Consider the following 19,455-nt stretch of genomic DNA (forward strand, 5'->3'; position numbering starts at 1 on the left):
AAGACTCCAAACCTCCCTCCACCCGCTCATTGTAGTGTTGATGCATGTGTGTTCTAAGGTGCAATTAAAACCCAGGAGGGCATGGAGCTACCTGCCAGAGAGCAGCAGGTAAGCGCATAGTCCCTCCTGTTAGCCCTCAATGTCTACGTGTATTTAAAATTGAGAGGTGGGCAACGATGCCAGGGGTGAGGTGTACACCCTGATGGTAACTTGGACTCCGTGTATTGTGCCCACCCCCAAGATCCTATATGTATGTGTAATGAGAGTGTGAGTAATGTGAATGTCTAAGTTGTGGGATAAAATTGAGGCAGAGGCAGCCAGAAGGGGACAGAGGGGGGGGGGGGGGGGGGGGGGGGGGTTCATTTATGTTCATTTCTAACAAGTCGGCGTATATCTAGCGTTGCTATCAAGGTCTGTCTTCTTACTCCCATTGCCAACTCTAGGCCTCATTATGGTCTCAGTGGTCTCTTCCAGCCTACAGCAGCTTGGTCCTTAAGGCACGGTCTTCTCCCACCTGTCCCTTGCAAGTCTTAGCTTTTCACAGCCTCTCTACTCTGTCAGCTATCAGGTGCCAAGCACAGCTCCCACCACTCACATTTTCAGTCTTTATGGCTCTTTGTTCTCTGTCAGCCATAAGTAGCCCTGAGCCAAGTCAGATGTGTTTTCCACTTAGCCATCACCATGAACCAGTTGTTAGAACCTCTGTTGACTTTTCTGATTCATAAGCGCATAATGCGTCTCCCTTGCACTCATAAGGAAAGAGAAGGGTTTAACTCTGACTAAATGATTCAAATGAAAAAAATGTGTTAAACAGGAAGTGAATTCAGAAAAATACCACACGTTAATAAGTTTTGCAACAAACTGACAAACCCGTCCTGAATTCTTTTGATTCCTTTCTCCTTTTTGCTCAGTGAGTTCACCTAGCGAATATATTTCCTCAGACAGGAATTCTTCATATAACTTGTGAGAGATGAACTGAGGTTGCATGCTAAGCCATTTTAATAAGAGCAGCATAAAAAGAAAACCAATGTTACTTCTTTTCCTCCTTTTAGTAAGGATCGTGCACGTGCTGGATGTAACACTGCCAAATTATATTCATAGTACATTTGTTGACGAGAATCAAAAACCTAATAAGGAATCTTTGGGATGAATTATGAAGGCGACTGAGGGCATTAATGTCTGACCTCACAAATGAGTTTCGGGAAGAATTAAAAAGTTAAAAACTCTCCTAAACACTCCAGAATCTTGTGGAAAGCCTTCACAGAAGACTTGAAGATGTTATAGCTGCAGTGGGTGGGCCGACATCATATTAAATCCTATGACTTAAGAAGGAGATGTGACTCGATTTCACATGAATGCGAAATGCAAACGGACAAATACCTTTTCACATCATACCAAAGTTTTTCTCTTACAACAATTCAGAGACACTATTGCGTGCTTTTATTTCCTGTAGAACTGATTTCCATAGTTCTCTACTTTCTGGCCCCGTGAACAAGTAAACACAAACAACAATCGCTTTGCACCTGAATGAATTTGACCACTTGTGATCACAGCCTTTGAAACAAATGTCTGCTTCACTGCTCTTTTCCCTTCCAATTTTTGCAGTAGTGTAAACAATCTTGTGTTATCTCTGATTAACCTGTATGCAATGCCACTGAACCCTCACTTCTAATGTGTTGAACTGAAGGTGTTGAAGTGCTTGGTAGTGACTGCAGTGTCTCTAAAGTGATCAATTCTAGTCTCAGTTTTTCTTTCTTTCATTTTCTTTCTTTTGTTTCAAATCTACTTACCATTTACTTTTATCGTTCTCTCAAAAAGTTTTATTTCCTTATTTTGCAGCTTTCAATTTTGGAAAGCATGACAGACACAAAGGCTCATTGGAAACAGGTTGAGCAGGAAACACATTTCCTGAACCATTCTCATAGCACACACACACCTGCTGTAATCCCATTCAAATCATCCACAAGTTTTAGCCAAAAGAAGAAATACTCTACATGCTTTCATGCATACCCCAACTTAACCAGCGTGAGATGTTTCCTTGTTAGTAAAGGGGAATAAAATGCCTTTTGTCTTTATATAATCTGCGGTATAATCATTGCTTTAGCAATATAACAGAAAGCTTTAAGGTGGCCTTAAAATGTTTATGCATACTGTTATCATATTAACCTTTTATTCCAGATGATTCATTGTTATCTTGTATTCATTTATATCCTTCTTATTAAGCTTTGAAGTAGGGGCATCCATTTGATTAAAACATTTATTTCTTATATTACACGTATAGTTTCAGTTGTGTACGTGCTGGCCTTCTGTCTGGTGGAAAAGGTTACAAGGTTCAGCTGGTGAGGTGAGAGGTGAAACTGAGTGCATTTCATGCTGACACACACACGTACACACCCACGCACACATAGTAGATAGACTCATTTATAGGCTAATCATGTTTTCTTGCAACTGCAAAATTGTCTCTGCAAAAAAGAACAGTTTCTTGCAGGATGTGGGTCTGATGTTCCAGACGAGAAGCGAAGGGTCAGAAGGTTGACAGGAAGCACCTGCCGTGGAGACGGAGACAATGTTCTTTTAAACTGTGTTAAAAGTCATTGTGGTTTTGAAACCTATGTATGTATTGTATTTGTTTGACGTTGAAGGGGCGTCAGTAAATCTAAACCCTGATGGTATAAAACATCTGCTTATGCTTTGTTAGGGAGAGATCAATGCTGTGTGCGTGCAGGATTCATCTCCCACACGTGTGTTCATTAAAATCATCGTTTTGACTAATCCGGCCGGACCAGTGTTGTTATTTGGATTTCCTCCTATATTCCTCCTTAATATTTGAACCCTTAACATTTGGGGGCTCGTCCGGTTGTTAAGGAGGGAGAGTGAGTTGGAGGCTTGGACGGAGAAATCCGGGGTCCGAGGTGGTCAGACGGGCAGGCACGAGTGCCAGTGGTCGAAGTGAGTGGGCATAAGCCGGCTTATCCAAAGGTAAGACACTACCTGTTTCCAAAGTGTGACAAATTGGACAAAAAATAAAAGTCTACTCCCTGAAATTACTGGTGAATGTCTGTTTTGATTTTGGTGAAAATCTCATGATAGTAATGAGGATTTAAAGCAGTTGGACTGCTAAAAAGGATTTAATGCGGTTGGACCGCTAATGAGGATTTAAAGCAGTTGGACTGCTGAGTGAATTTAGTATATTTGGGAATTTGGTTATTTTTTGGGTTAGAGTCCCTACTGGTTATAAGGTTGGACCTGCTTCAGTCTTACACTTTTTTGGGTGTTTTACTGTTGTTCCAAAGTATTATAAATTATTCCAGAACGACGGTTGGACTGCTAAGAAGCGCATAGCCCGGAGTTTACGCTCCCTCCTTGTCGTGGAGCCGCGACATTGACCTCTCGGCGAAGAGGATTAGTTCAGTGTGGCTTAACTGTGGGGTACAGGGCATCCTGGAATAAGCTAGTGGTTGGACCACTTTATTTGCGCTTTTTTGGGCAGCAAAGGTTGGACCTTGGGTGTTGGACACATTTAAATTGAGTTAGGGATTTTAGAGATGAGGCCAGAAACTGTTGGACAGATACTGGTTAATTGATCACAAAACTCGGATGAATCAATTCAACAACAACAGCAGAATCTAAATATAAGTATTTAAGTTTCAGAATTTAAACGAATGTGCATATCTCAAAAAAAGGGGGGGGGGGGGGGGATTTACCTAGTACAAAAATGAATCAGGACGGAGAAATCGAAAATGAAATGATGGCAATCCTGGAGGAAGTTTCTGAAAAGCTCCCTTCTGGGAGGGTGAGAGTTCTCATCTTGGACGCAAGAGTTTGGTCCCAGACTGTGGCAATATGTGATTTCCACCAGCAGAATTTTATCTTAATATGTTTCTCCCTTAAATTGCCATCAGTTATGACAAGCTTTGTTTTTCAAGTGAGGGAGATGCTGCCCCACATTTTCTTCTATCTTTTTATGTGATGAGAAAGAAATTATTCTACCTCTCATCACAGCTTTCCCTGCTTCCCATAGAACAGATGCTGATGTTCTGTTTTATTTTTTCATACAGAAAAATAAAACAGTCTTAAAACTTCCCCTTTAATGGGAGTTCTTCCTTCCTGCTGTCACCAAGTGCCATACCAGTGCATGAGGAGTGAGATTTCCAACAACAAGCATCTGATGGCAGCAGAAAAGCTGAGGAGAGGAGCCGTCACTGACTGTCTGTGAGTAACTGAATTACTAAAAATATCCTGAGAGTACAGCTCATTTTACAGAATTATTTCATTGTGATATTCAAATGTCATAGGTATATTTATTTCCTTATTCTGACTCTTTTTCTTCATTTGTGTAAATTTCATGTTTCAGATCATATCTGCACAAAAACAGACCAGCTAGGTTTAATCAATGTTTTGTGCAGCTGTTCATGGTAAACAATACAACAACTGAGCTTCAGGAGAAACAAAGAGAAGAAGAGGAGCAGAGTGAAGGATGAAGGTCGTCCATCAGACCGAGTGTGTCCTCAGTTTCCTGTTCAGAGACAAACATCACTGATGTCAGCTGTTCACTATTTATAGAGCACCACAATTTTTATTATTACTCAGTTTATGTCTTGATGCATGCTCATCCAGGTACGTAAATCTCGTGTGAAAACGCTACGTCCAGATGTACAGAATCAACTTTTGGAGATTAGTCAGTTAAGTTATATCTGTAGTGCCCCCTACAGGCTCATTGAGAAAACATGACAAAACAAAAAACAAACAAACTTTTTTTCCAAGTATATCTGCTATTTCATCTGCTTTCATCTCATAATTAGAGCCCATTCCTACTAGACTGCTCAAAAAAGTCCTGCCATTAATTAATGCATCAATCTTAAATATGATCAACCTATCTCTAATAATTCAATTCAATTTTATTTATATAGCGCCAAATCACAACAAAAGTCGCCTCAAGGCGCTTCATAGATACAGAGAAAAACCCAACAATCATATGACCCCCTATGAGCAGCACTTTGGCAACAGTGGGAAGGAAAAACTCCCTTTTAACAGGAAGAAACCTCCGGCCAAGGCCAACATAACAAACAAAACATCCCTGACGTAGAAATAAAAGAAACTTACCTAACTCCAAAGAAACAAAATATACAACCTATAACCATAACCTACCTAACAACACATAAACAGGAGAAAACAGGGTGTCAAAACAAAAGGCAGCTCTCCCCTACAAGCAGTCTGAACATGAAACAATAATGCTCACACAAAATACAAAGGCATGCAAGACTGCACAAGTATGGCAACCAAAATGGCCGGAGGGCCCAGAAGCACAGCTCCACAGGCCTTAAATAGTGCTCTGCTGATTACCAATCAGCCAGACTCTGCGCAACATCCAATCAGAACAGAGGAGGTGGAGCCTGGACAAAACAAAGGGTTAATAGGGAGAAGAGACATCCTCCTGGGGGATGTAACAGTAGAGATAGTGTCTGTCTCCTGAATCCAAACTGGAAGCTGGTTCCACAGAAGAGGGGCCTGAAAAACATGCTGTAGGTATTACAGGTGCTGTGCTGCAGTGGTTTGTATCATATCTATCTAATAGACTCTAGTTTGTGCATGTAAATGGAGAGTCCTCTAAGAATGCAGGACTCTGCAGGAATGTCTTAAAGACATAACGACTTGGATGCTAACTTTCTGCTTCTTAATTCAGATCAAACTGAGGTTATTGTACTCGGCCCTGAAAAGCTTAGAAATATGGTATCTAAGCAGATTCTTACTCTGGATGGCATTACCTTGGCCTCCAGGAACACTGTGAGGAACCTTGGAGTCATATTTGACTCAATTTTGACTTGACATTTTTTTCACATTTGGTGGTAAATAAATTCACTTACAGGTGTGATTGTCATGGTTACCTGTTGTCTCACCAGATTTCCTCTACCTTCTGAAGATCACCTCACCGTAAACGGCATCATCAGGGCCTAAAGACAGAAAAATGAATGAGTGATGCTGCAGCTTCAGTTGTGACTCACAGTTTGATCAGATGTGTTGTCACGGTCGCAGTGGCAGACCGTGTGGAGAGTGTGTTGAGGACCCAGGTGCGAACACAAGTGAGGATACGGGAGTGCACTTTAACCAAAAGCGAGCCTTTTATTGTGGCTGATGATCAAGAAACAAACAAGAATGAGGGCAGTACAAGCGTAGCAACTAAACAAACCTAAACTGGGAACAAACTATGCTATGGCTGGGGATACAAAAGACCGGGCATGGAAACACGGAGGGTGGAAACACAGACGACGCGACACAGACTACATGAAACACAGAGGCTAAATACACATGATGGATGATCAGGGGATTGGCCATACATGGGAGCACAGCTGACACAGATAACCATAACAAGACAGGGCGGGGTGAACATAACATGACGTATACAGACACTCTGGATCCCCTGCAGTCTGCCTATCTCCAAATATTTTTTTAATCTCCAAACTGACTCTGAACCATCATCTCTGTTAAAGACTTTTCCTCTGAAGGATGAATGAAGTCACACTAACTGTGCTCACTGATTTTAAAAAGAGCACATCTGTGTTCAGAGAGAATCAAAAGTATCAGTATCAGAACAAAACATCAAACAGAGATGAACCTTCTCAGCAGCTCCCACTGTGGAAGTTACTCAGACTGAAGAAGGTGTGTGTCCTTCATCACTACACTGAACCATCGTCATCATCATCTGTACCTGAAGTGCGAGTCCTCACATCAGAGTAGATAACATCTGGATCATCAGGACTTTTAGCTGGAAAACACACACACAGGATCATTTACCTGAGAAACTGTGTGTGTGTTATGAGAGCACACGCAGCTCTCCTATTGGCTCTCTGTCTGATGGTGACGTCACTGTTCACATGTACAGGAGAGGAGGAGTGGAGCGCTCCTGAACAAAGAAACACACCAACACATTCACAGGGTTTCAGAGTGGTGCTGAAGATCTAGTTCCTGCATTTATTACTTCCAGGCTGGACGACCGTAATTCATTATTATCAGGACGTCCTAAAAACTTGCTGAAAAGCCTTCAGCTGATCCAGAGTTTGTTTCACACTGGTTCCTGTTCTACCCGCTCTACTGTGGCGTCAGCTCCCAGTCTGCAGTCAGGAGACCTTCTAGCTTTGACATCATGCTTTAAACTCTGAAAGATTTCATTCTGTTTCCTCCAGAGAACTCCCCAAACCAGCAGAACAAGAAGAACCACCGAAACCAGACCTGCTACAACCAGCACGAGGGTGGAGGAGGAGGGAGGAGCGGAGGAGTCTGTTACAGGCCAAACAAGAGCAGGAGAGTTCACAGGATTAGAGGAGGTGCAGGTGTGGAGATGAGGAGGAGGAGGGAGGAGCGGAGGAGTCTGTTACAGGAAAAACAAGAGCAGGAGAGTGGGCTCTGAGCAGCAAGCAGAGGTGCGCTGTGGGACAGGTCAAAGGTCACGTGGTGTGTTTCCTGTTCCTGCAACTGCAGTGGAGCTGCTCGCTGTGTGGCAGCGTGTACACACAGGTACTGCATAAAATACACACAGTGTGTACAGGATGTGTTTAGTGTCAGTTTCTCGGGTGCAGTGAAAGTACTCAGAGTGCTTCATGTGTTGTTAGCGTGTTGGTGGCGTGTTAGTGTTGGTGCAGTAAGTAAAGTGTCGTTTTGGAGGAAACTGCTCACGATTTCAGGTGTGTGTGTTTACCTGTTGCTCTCTCTCTCTCAGGGCTGCAGCAGCTCTCAGTGTCACTCGACCTCGTCAGTGTTTCAGTCCAAAGCAAAGTAAGAGCAGCTTCCTGTTGAGCTCACCTGCTGATACGTGTTAATCACCTGGATGAGTCAGGTGACAGTCACATGATCAAACCATGTGGCTCTGCTCTTCGATCAGGCTGGTGATCGATGACGGGACAGGTGAGGCTCACGTCTGCTTCTCAGCTGCTCTGGTTCCTGCTCTGCTGGGATTGGCTGATGCTCAGTGGGAGGGGCTTCAGAGAGCACTCAGGGTCAGAGGTCACATCAGAGTCTTCCCTCGTGGGCAGAGCCAGGTCAGTAGCACCTGTCAGGTGTATATGTTAACCTGTCACAGGTGAGTCACGTGCTCATCGTCGTCTTTAGACTTTATTTTGTCTTTAAAATTTAAGATGAGGCTTTAACTGTGAAAGGACACATCCTGTTTGCATCCTGGTAACAGCTCCGTCTGCTCACACCTTACTGCTGAACTGGTTTGGGGGCGTGGCCACTTCCACCTTTAAAAGTCTGTAGGTGTGACGGACCCACGCTGGGCTCACGTGAACAGGAGGGAGGGGCCTTACAGCCGTGTGTTTCAGCGAGACTCAGGTCGTGCCCCTGACTCCACCCACTCGACCTGATGAAGCAGCAGGTGGTGTAGTTCTGAGGGTAATCAGGGCTGACTGTGAACGCCACACCTCCCACATGGAGGGTGGAGACCACAGGGGAGGGGCAGGACAGCGAGAGGCATTTAGGACTCGGGTCACACCAGGAGAACCCACAGGGCCCCTCCACCCACAGGTGGAGCTGTGTTAAAAGACTGAAACGTCCTGTGGTCAGAGGAGGTGAAACGAGAAGAAGATGCAGCTACAACCCAAAGAACAGCGTCCACACAGTGAAGCACGGTGGGGACGCTGTGGGGGGGCCACCACAGAGAGAAACAGGCGTCCTGCAGGACGTTTCCACAGGGCCGAGCCGTGAGTCTGCAGAGACATAACCTCTGTGTCTGTCTCAGGTGTGTGACGGGGACGCTGACGACTTCCTCCTCCACTTCCTGTTGTGTCTGTGCAGCAGCGATGTCATGATTCGGCCGCTCAGCCTCACCTGCAGGAAACACACCAACCAGAGACCAGAAGGTAACCCCACCCTCACACACCACCCTCACCACCCTGACTGCAACCTTCAGAGTGTGTGTGTGTGTTTCAGAGGTGAGGAGGTTCACTCGAGGAGACAGAGAGTTCCTGACCAGACTGGCTCCTCCCCTTCAGCTCACCTGTCTGCACCTCCACCCTGACTGAGCTCCACCTGCTTCGTTCTGACTTCATCTGTTCTACGTGTTCATACAAATAAAACTTTATAGTTCCTCCTCCTGTCACACGGTATCTCACCTTCACTGACCCTGACGCTGGTGATCAGGGTCAGAGGTCACACGAAGCTCTCTGGGTTTAACAGGTCATGTGACCCTTCTACAGGAAGTGATCCCTGTGAGTGGCGCCCACATCGGAGACGTTCTCAGATGGTGATTCATGAAACCTAATTGGTAAAACTAAACACTGAACGTGTTTCGGTTTGTTTACAGAGGTCAGACGGTGAAAGCTTCAGCCTGACCAGGAAAGAATCAGTCCTCTTTAAATCACACTTACTTTAAATGAATTCCTCCTCACCTTCATGTGTTTTGTATTATTGCATCTTATACTGAAAGAGTTCATCCATCGACACATTTGAATCCTGCAACATTTCACCGTGTCAGTTTGTCATGAATTGGACTATTTTAGGATTTCAGTTCATCTTTCCAATAAAGCTGGCAGCTCTGAAACAGCTGTTCTCTCTGAGGCTGTTTTGCATGTAAATAAAAGTGAAATAATTAAATGTTCTGTGAACAGACCGTCCAGTGGAGCTCCTCAGGGCTCTGTGCTTTCACCACTTTGTTTTCTATGCTAATGAGTGTCAGAGCACGTCAGCATCAGTCCTTCAACATGGTCACAGCCTCTGATGAAGGTGTTCAAATGTGGCTTTTAATCCAGGTTTACACTTAAACAGTCTCCATGAAACGGGCCTCTGCCCTCATTCATCCTGGAGATCACTCGTCTAAACCAACCAACATAAAGAACGTGATGTTTTCAAAGCGAACACGTACACACAGTTGTTATGGAGACGATTAAATTTAGGAGCGATGATTTGTGAAATCCTACATGTGTGTTCTAACATGCTTTAATGATGGCACGAGCTGACAATGAATAACATAAAGTTAATAGTTAATCTGCAACAAAACTTTTTCACCGCTTCAGTTTTTGGTCTTTTCCACATACGGTTGTTGTTGTCATGGAAACAGAAACCAATCGGGCCTTGGATGGACGTCGGGAGTTCTTAACAGCAGCTCGTTGTTCATTCTGATGTTGTTTTTTAATTATATTTTATATTTAATATCATATATTGGCCTTTTTCAGCTTTATCTGAAGGGCCACAGGTCAGACTCCACCTGGGCCTGCCGCTCTCAGCCTCACTCTGAGGAAGCCCACAGTCTCTCACAGTGGAAACTACACCGGGGGACCCCATCCTTGGGGTGGACCCATTTTTGTTGTAGCGTGTTTTGGGGTTTAAAAGCCACAGAGACGCGGTGCTTAGAAAAAATGCATTTCAGCTGTGCTGATGCTCCTGACACGTTGGAACGTTGGGTTGTGTTGCGTGGTTGAGAGGAGGCGGCAAAACACCTAGCAGGCTAGTCGGAAGAACACACACCCACGCTGGTATCGGTAATCCACGGTGGTTCTTTAATACGCCTTCTTCAACAACCATATAAAAGCCCGGCTGAACGGCTGCGGCTCAACAACATAACGCCCAGCGTTCATACAACCCAAGCGTTGCAAACAAAACAAGAAGAAAACGTAAATCCGTCCCTCGTTAAGCAGAAGCGTGCAGGCACGTGTCCTCATAATCCCAGAGAGAGAGAGCAGCGGCACAAACTGATGACACCATCAACCCTCGACTTGGGTGTCTTAAAGGGACACCACACCATAGTGGCTGTCACAACGTATAAGACTGGGGAAACCTGCATTCAGCTGGACCTGAAGAACACTATGTCCAGATAAACACAATCAACTTTTGGAGAAAAATAAAAGATTCTTCATCAGACTAACAACTAAAAACATGACACTTACCTTAACAGTATGGGCTACATCAAATATATTCAAGACCGACAACAACACTTCTCACTGCTGCTAATTTTAACAAAACAAAAAGTAGAAAAAGGCAATTCACCAAGTCTTGAAAAGTAAAACTGAAAAATAGAAACACAGAATAAAACATCCATCCAGATCTTTACCACCAACAACATAAAATCTATCTTGATTAAATGGCCAAATTCTCCAATAAATGAGCAATAATAAAGTAAGAAAAAATAAGACATTCAATTTATGGACGCTCAAATTAACAGAGCGACATTAAACGCACCTCATTGCCTGCCGTAGCGTTCTTCGCAGCTGCACTTCACCTCAAAGGTCGGTTAATACATCGGATTGAACTTAACCAAAGTCCAATTAAAGGAAAATAAATGTTTCTAACAAATACAGTGAAGAAGATTAAAATAATTCACTGTCAGTTACTGTCGCTGTGAGTTTGACGAGGTCAGCTGCTTCATTTGGTTCTGCCTAAAGTTCTCTCAGTGATCCAGTGTTTATATGATAAGATACGTGTTTAATGCAGAGAGTTGGAATTACAAGTTGGTAAGAAGCTTTTTAACAAAGGTTTGATTTAAGCTTTAAGTTCAAAGGTGAAAGAAATTTCACGTTTGATGAAGGAAGATCAAGGCTAACAAGGACATAGGTCAAAGGTCAAAATAAGGTGAGAAAATATAATAGATATATATAATCAATCAATAAGGTGAAAATATCAGATAAAAGGGTTTTTTTGGTTATAAGGAATAAAGAGGTCAAAGGTCAAAACAAGAGACACTGGTAGAGACCTCAAATCATTGTTACTGAAGAAGGAGGAGTTCTTTAACAGTACGACATTGATAGAGTTTGTTTGTGTGTTTGAGAGTTCAGACTGAAAGGGAGCGCACAATCGTGTGTGTGTCTGCAGCTGTTGTGTTGTTGCTGCATCGTTGCCTCAGGGGGAAAGTTGTGTGTGTGTTATGCAGACTAGCAGAGACTGCAGCTGTCAGCAGCCACACACACTTTCTATTCTTCAAATCAAATCACAGTGAAACATGTTCACTGACAGCTCAGCTTCAGCATCGTCTTCATGCTGTGACTGCAGCCGTTCAACTCTGTTTGTCTTTAACCCAAATCATCACAACATGCAAATATAATCATCAAAATGATGTGACTGGAAGGATGCAGCAGTCTGTGCTCCACCTTTCTCCTCCACACCTGCAGGTGGAGAACATGGATGCATGAATCTCTACAGAGTTCTTTGAATATTTTCCGTCTCATCAGTTTTCAGTGAACAAAACTCCTCACAGAGCCAAAATAAGCAGTTTGTATCCAACATAACTCAGCTGGACTCTGATGCTCCGTATAACAGCCACACATGAGTCTGGATTCACTCAAAGCATTGAACAAACTTTATTGGAAATGAAGCTTTTGGACATTTGTTCTCTGATATTTGCTCTTCAGCTCGAGTCTCCATCAGTGGGAACATTTCCTGATTCAACTTTTCTTCTGTTCAAATCAAACTCCATGAGAATCAAAGTGTGAATCAGAGTCCTGATGATCAGATTCTATAGAAACATGGAGACTGTAGAGGATTTACACTCAATATGTTCATTTGTTCCCTTCAAGAAAAATCAATCATTCATCCAATAAAATCAGTCGTTGATCAGTTTGATTGACAGGACAGATGATCAGAGGTGCAGAGTTTTTACCTCCATGATTCAAACTGGGACAGAAGTATGGGTGGAGTCTGTGAGTGAAGGAGCAGCCAGTAAAGGAGTAGATCAGAGCTGCAGCACCTACATCATAAAAGGAGACCAGACCCTCCTCATAATCCACAAACACCCCCACCTTCTCAGGACCAGGATGGAGACAGAGACGGACTGGAGGACCAGCAGCAGCTTCGTACTCATTTCCATTTCTCAGCATCACAGTCCAGAAACCATCCTGAGGTCTCAGTGTGATTCGTCCCTTCCTGTTGATCGACTCTGTGGCCACTCCTAAATCCCACTCAGTCTTTCCTTTAACCTGAACCTCAAAGTAAAATCTGCCTGAAGAGAAACTCTGCTCTCCTAAAACAATACCACACTTAGAAAATCTCTCTGGGTTGTCTGGAAGATTCTTCCTCACATCACCACAGTACACTTGTTTTCCATCATCAGACAGGATGAGTTTAGGATGAGCTGTATCAGGATCCAGAGTCACATCCACCTCATGCTGCTGCACCCTCTGCAGCTCAGCCTCAAACAGCTTCTTCTTCATGAGTTTCCTGACTGTCTCCTCCAGCTGAGCCACAGCTCTCCCCACAGTCCCCTCATATGATGGTGGATGAACTCTGACCTCTGTCCAGTCCTTGCTGGGTGGAGCTTTCAGGGAGGAGAAGCTTTGGAGGAGGTGGAGGTGGTCTTCAGAGCGTGAGAGCTGCTCCACCTCAGAGCTTCTCTCCATCAGCTCAGAGATTTCCTGTTCCAGATCTTTGATGAGACCTTCAGCCTGTTTCTCTGTAGCTTCCTGTTTGTCTTCGATCTCCTTCATGAGCTCCTTCAGGCGTCTCTCAACAGACTCCATCAGAGCCGTGAGGACCTGAACACCTTCTGCTTTCTGTCTGTCTGCAGCATCTTTACTCATCTTCACCGACTCTGTGATCTCCTGAATCTTCAGTCGTCTCTTCTGGATCATCTGCTGAATCTCAGCCTCTGTCTTCTCCAGCTCTGCCTTCTTTCCTTCATATTCTTCTCTCAGAGGAACAAACTCGTGGTTCTTGTGGTCTAAAACAGGGCAGAGCATGCAGACACATGTCTGGTCGGTCTTACAGAACAGCTCCAGGAGTTTATCGTGCTTCGTGCACATCCTGCCTTCCAGGTTCTCCACAGCATCAACCAGCTGATGTCTTTTCAGACGTTTCAGTGTCAGATGAGGCTCCAGGTGAGTCTGACAGTAGGAGGTCTGACACACCAGGCAGGACTTCAGGGCCTTCAGTCTGGTTCCAGTGCAGACGTCACAGGGAACTTCTCCTGGTTTGGCAGCTTGTTGCTCTGAGCTGCTGCTGCTGGCTTTCTGCTGAGCTTCACGTCTGAACTGAGCAACCATCTCAGAGATGAAGGTGTTGACCCTCAGCTGAGGTCGAGTGTAGAAAGTCTCTTTACACATGGGACACTGACAGCTCTGACTCATGTCCCAGTGCTGACTGATGCAGGTTTTGCAGAAGTTGTGTCCACATGGTGTAGTGACTGGATCAGTGAACACATCCAGACAGATGGAGCACAGAAACTGATCTTCAGATCGCAGATTGCTGGCAGCAGACATGTCTGCACTCTGAGGGAGAAAGAAGAGAAACATTTGATTCAAAATTCACTTTAAATTTCATTTTACAAAGAGAGAAACAAGCGTCAGTAGTCTGAGGAGCTTGGAGAGAAAAGCGTCTGGACTTCTTTGAGTTTCTTGAAGACGTTTCATCAGAGAAGCTTCTTCAGTTCTCAGAGTAACTGGTGGAGACCCAGCAACACACTCAGACACAAACTGGTTCATCCAAACACAAACCTAACATCGTAGTGTCTGCTGTACAGTGCAGCGTCCAGATAGACAGGATCAACGTTTGGGGATGAAGATAAATACAGTCGTTACAAAGATGTGAAATTGTTTCTCTGTTTTACAGAAGGTCCAAGATTCATCCAGATCATTTGTATACTTGAATAAATCAGTTTGTTGGATATTTTCCATCAATCACTGTGAAGTAAACTTCGACCTTGTTGGTGACTGAATACTTCTTATTGTACGTCCAGATCAACGAGCCATTAATATTAAACAGTGACTGTTCCAGTAGAGCTGACAGTGAGGAGGACGATGAATCACAAACCTCAGAAATGTGTTATTAACTGTTGATCCAGTATTTTAATGGCATTGATGAGAACATGTTTATTCAGAGGTGTCTGTATATTTGGTCCATTTGTGCGTCAGTAAAAACTGTCCTGTTTTCTCTCACAGATACTGGAACATCCTCACAAACTCAGGATGTGGAAGAAGATGAACTTTTCCAGTCACTCGCTGGGATACATCATTCATGTTATTCTGGATCCTCAGAAAACATTGATTTATTTTTGTGTTTCACATATTTGTTTGTCCAAATCAAAGATTGATGTTAGTAGAGAAGAAGCCACCATGATAAAGCCTGTGTGTGAAAACGAGATCAGTGGATTTGATCAAAATCCCATTTAAGGAGGAATTCTGTCCTCCAGTTTGTTTAAATAAGCTTTGGGATTAAACAGCATCATCTATGTTTGTGTCTGATGACATGTTTGATCCAGGTCAGCTTGAATATCACAGCTGATGTGTGGAACTCTGACATGTTTAAAGCCTGATTATCAGGATGATTCAAACACATCTGTCTAAATAATGAGATTCATGTTTCCACACAAAGTTATAAAGTGCAGCATCGACTGTTTTCTGAATGATTGAGGATCATCTGTGACTCTTACAGGATACACTAAGTCAGATAATCTTTGTAAAATGTGTGAATGACTTTTTGAAGTACTGACCAAAATCTGCTGGTTTACAGTATCAAAGGCTTTATATCAATAAAGAATAAATAGGTGTTTTCACGTCTGTAATCCTTATGATCAATCAGATCCAGAATCAATCTAAGAGGAACAGGAAGTGATGAATAACCAGGAAGTGTGGAGTCAGTCTGAAGTCCAGAGCACAGCCTGAGTCCACAGTCCTGAGCAGAGCCACAGTGAGACTGAAGCAGCAGCTCGATGCTCCTACAGTGGATCTGTGGTTACATGAGCAGATTTCTATGGATCCAGTGTGACTGTGATGAGTCCTGATGAAGTGAACAGAGTGAAGATTTGTGTAGAAGCAGGAAGTGTGATCAGCTGCACTCACCACTGTTGCTGAGAGGAACCTGATGGACTCCAGTGAATCTTCTTTTAGAGACAAACAGGACTCGACTGCAGCTCTGCTGCTGCTCTCTCACACTTTCACTTCTGCAAAATGACGTTGGGCTTCTTGTTTTTCAGGTGTTGCTCCGCCTCTTCTTGCCTCTCCCTTTACAGGAATCAGCCGGTCTGTACTCAGTGACTGTGTGCAGCGGGTGGGAGGAGTGAGGAGTGGTGTGTGGGTTCACACAGTAATGACGGCCTCAGGTGATCAGGAGAAACTCACCTGGATTTCCTTTTTCCACAGCAGACTGAGAGCTTCAGGTGGACCCTGAAGGAGGTCTCAGACACAGGTGGTAAAAGTACACACAGTGTGTACTGAAGTAGAAGTACTACTGTTAAAAATACTCCAAGTACTGTTTCAACTTTATTTATAAGGCCCTGCTTGGACAAATGCCCACCTACATTTGCGATCTGCTCACACGGAGAAGTACTGTTTCTTACAGCCTGCGTTCAAGCGATCTTTTATTGCTCAATGTTCCATTTGCCAGAACTGAACTGGGAAAGAGGGCTTTTACTTATGCTGCCCCTTTCACATGGAACATGATGCAAAAAGACTGGAAGATAGCAGATCTTATTTCATTAAATGCTTTTAAGTCCAGATTGAGAGAGCCAGAGAAAAATGTTTTTAAAATGTAATTGTTATTTATAATATGTATGTAACTTTGTAATTTCAACGTGTTGTCGCCTCTTGGCCAGGACTCCCTTGCAAAAGAGGTTTTTAATCTCAATGGGACTTTTCCTGGTTAAATAAAGGTTAATAAATAAATAAATAAATAAACTTCTTTACTGAAGTAAAAGTAAAAAGTAGTGGCTGTGAAATGAGAGTAAAAAGAGCTGATTGAAGAACATTTCTAACACGTGTTTATACAAAGCTAACTGAACCATGTGCTGCATCAACGTGATAATAAAATAATATTATTCACTTTGTTTCTAATAAATATTCCCAGCTTGAATCAGACAAGTTGAACATGAGCAGAGAAAAAGAAGGAAATCCAAATATTCCTGTGTTCAGTTTTCTCCATTTACAGGCCGACTGTGCCTCTAAACAGGAACATGAGCAGGAAGAGGCTGAAGTGGATTCAGCAGGTGGAGGATGCCTAACATCAGCTGGAAAGATTTACTGTGACGTTTGTTTGCTGTTTTCGCCTCGTGCACGAGAACATCACCAAATAAACTCCAGACAGTTTTTAATATTTCACTGTTCAAGAGCAAAAAGACTGACGGACTGTGTTTAAGGCCACCTCACAAATGTCACACATGAAATATTCAGTGTTTATTTGCTGGTTTGTTGGCAGCAGCTCCTTAAAGTCTGTCACACATCTGTTTGACCGTCTCCAGTTAATCTGAGACACCAGTTAATCTGCAACAGCAGCATCAGGCGGCTCAGCTGATCTCTGGTGTGTAGCTGCTGTGCTGCGCTCCCATTCCTCAGTGAAAGCAACAGCAGAACAAAAACTCTCTCCATCCACATGTTTGAAAAGAAAGCTTTTAAACAGATGAACACACTCAGTAAAGGACAAAGAAATAAGTAAGAAAAAATTAGAGTAAAGAGTAAAAGCAGGAGCAACTGAAACAGGCTGCATGCTAGCTGACGCATGCTAGCTGACGCATCAGCTAGCTGCCGCATGAGCACTAGAACTGTTCAACTTCATTGTTATGATTTTAGCACCGAGTTACATGAAATCCTGCATCAAAAAGAACAACACAGCGATCACAGACATGTTTCTGCCAACAAACCAACATTAACCCAGAAAAGCCTCTAAAACAACCTGCTGTGGTTTGGAGTAGAGATTCCTGAATTTACCAGGTGCACCTGAAGGCAGCACAATTTAAACCGTAAATAATGATGTAGGTGCGCAAATCCTTTTCAAGCTTCACAGCATCAAATGAGCCGGCTTACATTTGTTGCACATCTACACCAAGTTTTTAGATTAGATTAGATAAAACTTTATTAATCCCTCGGGTGGATTCTAATAGCACAGCACCGACAGAAGTTACAGAATGTGAGCTGAAATATACCATATATACACAGGTATAAATACAGAGTATGCAGAAGGGATCATAGAGTAAATAAGAATACAAGGGAATTCCACATTTCAAGTACTGTGAGTCTTTTGCACCGGTGGATATTAACAAAAGTATTGCACAGTGAAAGGCACTACAGCTTTTTTTTTTACGCTCGCGTTTCTTCGTTGCTGATTTTTGTTCCACAAACCAAAAGAAAAAAAGAATCAACCTTTAATATATGCTGACCTATGACAGACTGCTGACCTGTCCAGGGTGTACCCTGCCTCTTGCCCTACGTCAGCTGAGGTCTGCAGCCTCCCTCGTCCTTCTGTCAGGCACTGAGACTGAGAACCTCCTCTGGATGTGGATCATCTACAGAGACACTGAGGAACGCTGTCTTCATGCTGAAGCTTCTCACATGGACATCGTGAAGATCATTATGTCATCATCGTAGAGTGAACCAATAGTCTGAGAATAAACCACTGTAGATGCAAAGTTAACCACAGCCAGGAGTGAAGCATCATCCACATGTTTTATAGTTAAAGTGATGAAAGAAGCTTGTTTCCCACAGTTATCATCACGTATTATAAAAACAGATTTAACCTTCCTTTATAGCAAACATCCTTGAAAGAGTAGCTGTCAAACAGCTAATCAGAATCAGAATCAGAACACTTTATTGATCCCTGGGGGAAATTATTTTTGTTACAGTGCTCCATTAAAAACCAACATTAACAAGACAGACAATACACTAATATATATATATATATATATATATATATATATATACACAACAACACCCAGCACGCCCCTGCGGGCGGTTTATCCTTCAAGCTCGGGTCCTCTACCAGAGGCCTGGGAGCTTGAGGGTCCTGCGCAGTATCTTAGCTGTTCCCAGGACTGCGCTCTTCTGGACAGAGATCTCCGATGTTTTTCCCGGGATCTGCTGGAGCCACTCGCCTAGCTTGGGAGTCACCGCACCTAGTGCTCCGATTACCACGGGGACCACCGTTACCTTCACCCTCCACATCCTCTCGAGCTCTTCTCTGAGCCCTTGGTATTTCTCCAGCTTCTCGTGTTCCTTCTTCCTGATATTGCTGTCATTCGGAACCGCTACATCGATCACTACGGCCGTCTTCTTCTGTTTGTCTACCACCACTATGTCCGGTTGGTTAGCCACCACCATTTTGTCCGTCTGTATCTGGAAGTCCCACAGGATCTTAGCTCGGTCATTCTCCACCACCCTTGGGGGCATCTCCCATTTTGACCTCGGGACTTCCAGGTTATACTCGGCACAGATGTTCCTGTACACTATGCCGGTCACTTGGTTATGGCGTTCCATGTATGCCTTGCCTGCTAGCATCTTGCACCCTGCTGTTATGTGCTGGATAGTCTCTGGGGCATCTTTACACAGCCTGCACCTGGGGTCTTGCCTGGTGTGATAGACCCCAGCCTCTATGGATCTTGTACTCAGAGCTTGTTCTTGTGCTGCCATGATTAGTGCCTCTGTGCTGTCTTTCAGTCCAGCTTTGTCCAGCCACTGGTAGGATTTCTGGATATCAGCCACCTCCTCTATCTGCCGGTGGTACATACCGTGCAGGGGCCTGTCCTTCCATGATGGTTCCTCGTCTCCCTCCTCTTTC

The 19,455-nt window shown here is 43.7% G+C and overlaps 2 protein-coding genes across 4 annotated transcripts; one reads left to right on the forward strand and one right to left on the reverse strand.

Moving 5' to 3' along the window:
- The first annotated feature begins 7,399 nt into the window (after positions 1-7,399).
- On the forward strand, positions 7,400-9,601 carry LOC309703675 (CST complex subunit CTC1-like). 3 transcript variants are annotated; one of them, XR_014275925.1, is made up of 5 exons: positions 7,400-7,512; positions 7,715-7,770; positions 7,877-8,033; positions 8,732-8,852; positions 8,923-9,601. XR_014275925.1 is itself a non-coding variant. In XM_082528625.1 (4 exons), exons 2-4 carry the CDS (start codon positions 7,854-7,856, stop codon positions 9,012-9,014), a joined length of 393 nt encoding a protein of 130 aa, XP_082384751.1. In that variant the 5' UTR covers positions 7,400-7,512; positions 7,715-7,853; the 3' UTR covers positions 9,015-9,601. The 3 variants fall into 3 exon arrangements, 1 of the variants encoding a protein (XP_082384751.1); XR_014275924.1 differs by having other exon boundaries at positions 7,715-8,033; positions 8,180-8,852; XM_082528625.1 differs by having other exon boundaries at positions 7,715-8,033.
- A 2,656-nt stretch (positions 9,602-12,257) lies between these two features.
- Positions 12,258-16,141, reverse strand: LOC309703527 (E3 ubiquitin-protein ligase TRIM21-like). The gene is made up of 2 exons (XM_082528432.1): positions 15,753-16,141; positions 12,258-14,183 (listed from the first exon to the last, which is right to left on the reverse strand). The coding sequence occupies exon 2, from the start codon at positions 14,172-14,174 to the stop codon at positions 12,507-12,509; it is 1,668 nt and encodes a 555-aa protein (XP_082384558.1). The 5' UTR covers positions 14,175-14,183; positions 15,753-16,141; the 3' UTR covers positions 12,258-12,506.
- Positions 16,142-19,455: the final 3,314 nt, after the last annotated feature.

The sequence above is a fragment of the Aulonocara stuartgranti genome (genome assembly GCF_965226115.1).
Source record: "Aulonocara stuartgranti genome assembly, chromosome: 3".
In the NCBI taxonomy this organism is placed as follows: Eukaryota; Metazoa; Chordata; class Actinopteri; order Cichliformes; family Cichlidae; genus Aulonocara; species Aulonocara stuartgranti.

Bases quoted from the DNA above. Each gene is read 5' to 3' on its own strand.
- LOC309703527 (XM_082528432.1), bottom strand. From the start codon at position 14,174: ATGTCTGCTGCCAGCAATCTGCGATCTGAAGATCAGTTTCTGTGCTCC.
- LOC309703675 (XM_082528625.1), top strand. From the start codon at position 7,854: ATGTGGCTCTGCTCTTCGATCAGGCTGGTGATCGATGACGGGACAGGT. The intron at 8,034-8,731 runs GTCAGTAGCACC...TGTCTGTCTCAG, and splicing joins TCCCTCGTGGGCAGAGCCAG to GTGTGTGACGGGGACGCTGA. The intron at 8,853-8,922 runs GTAACCCCACCC...TGTGTGTTTCAG, and splicing joins CACCAACCAGAGACCAGAAG to AGGTGAGGAGGTTCACTCGA.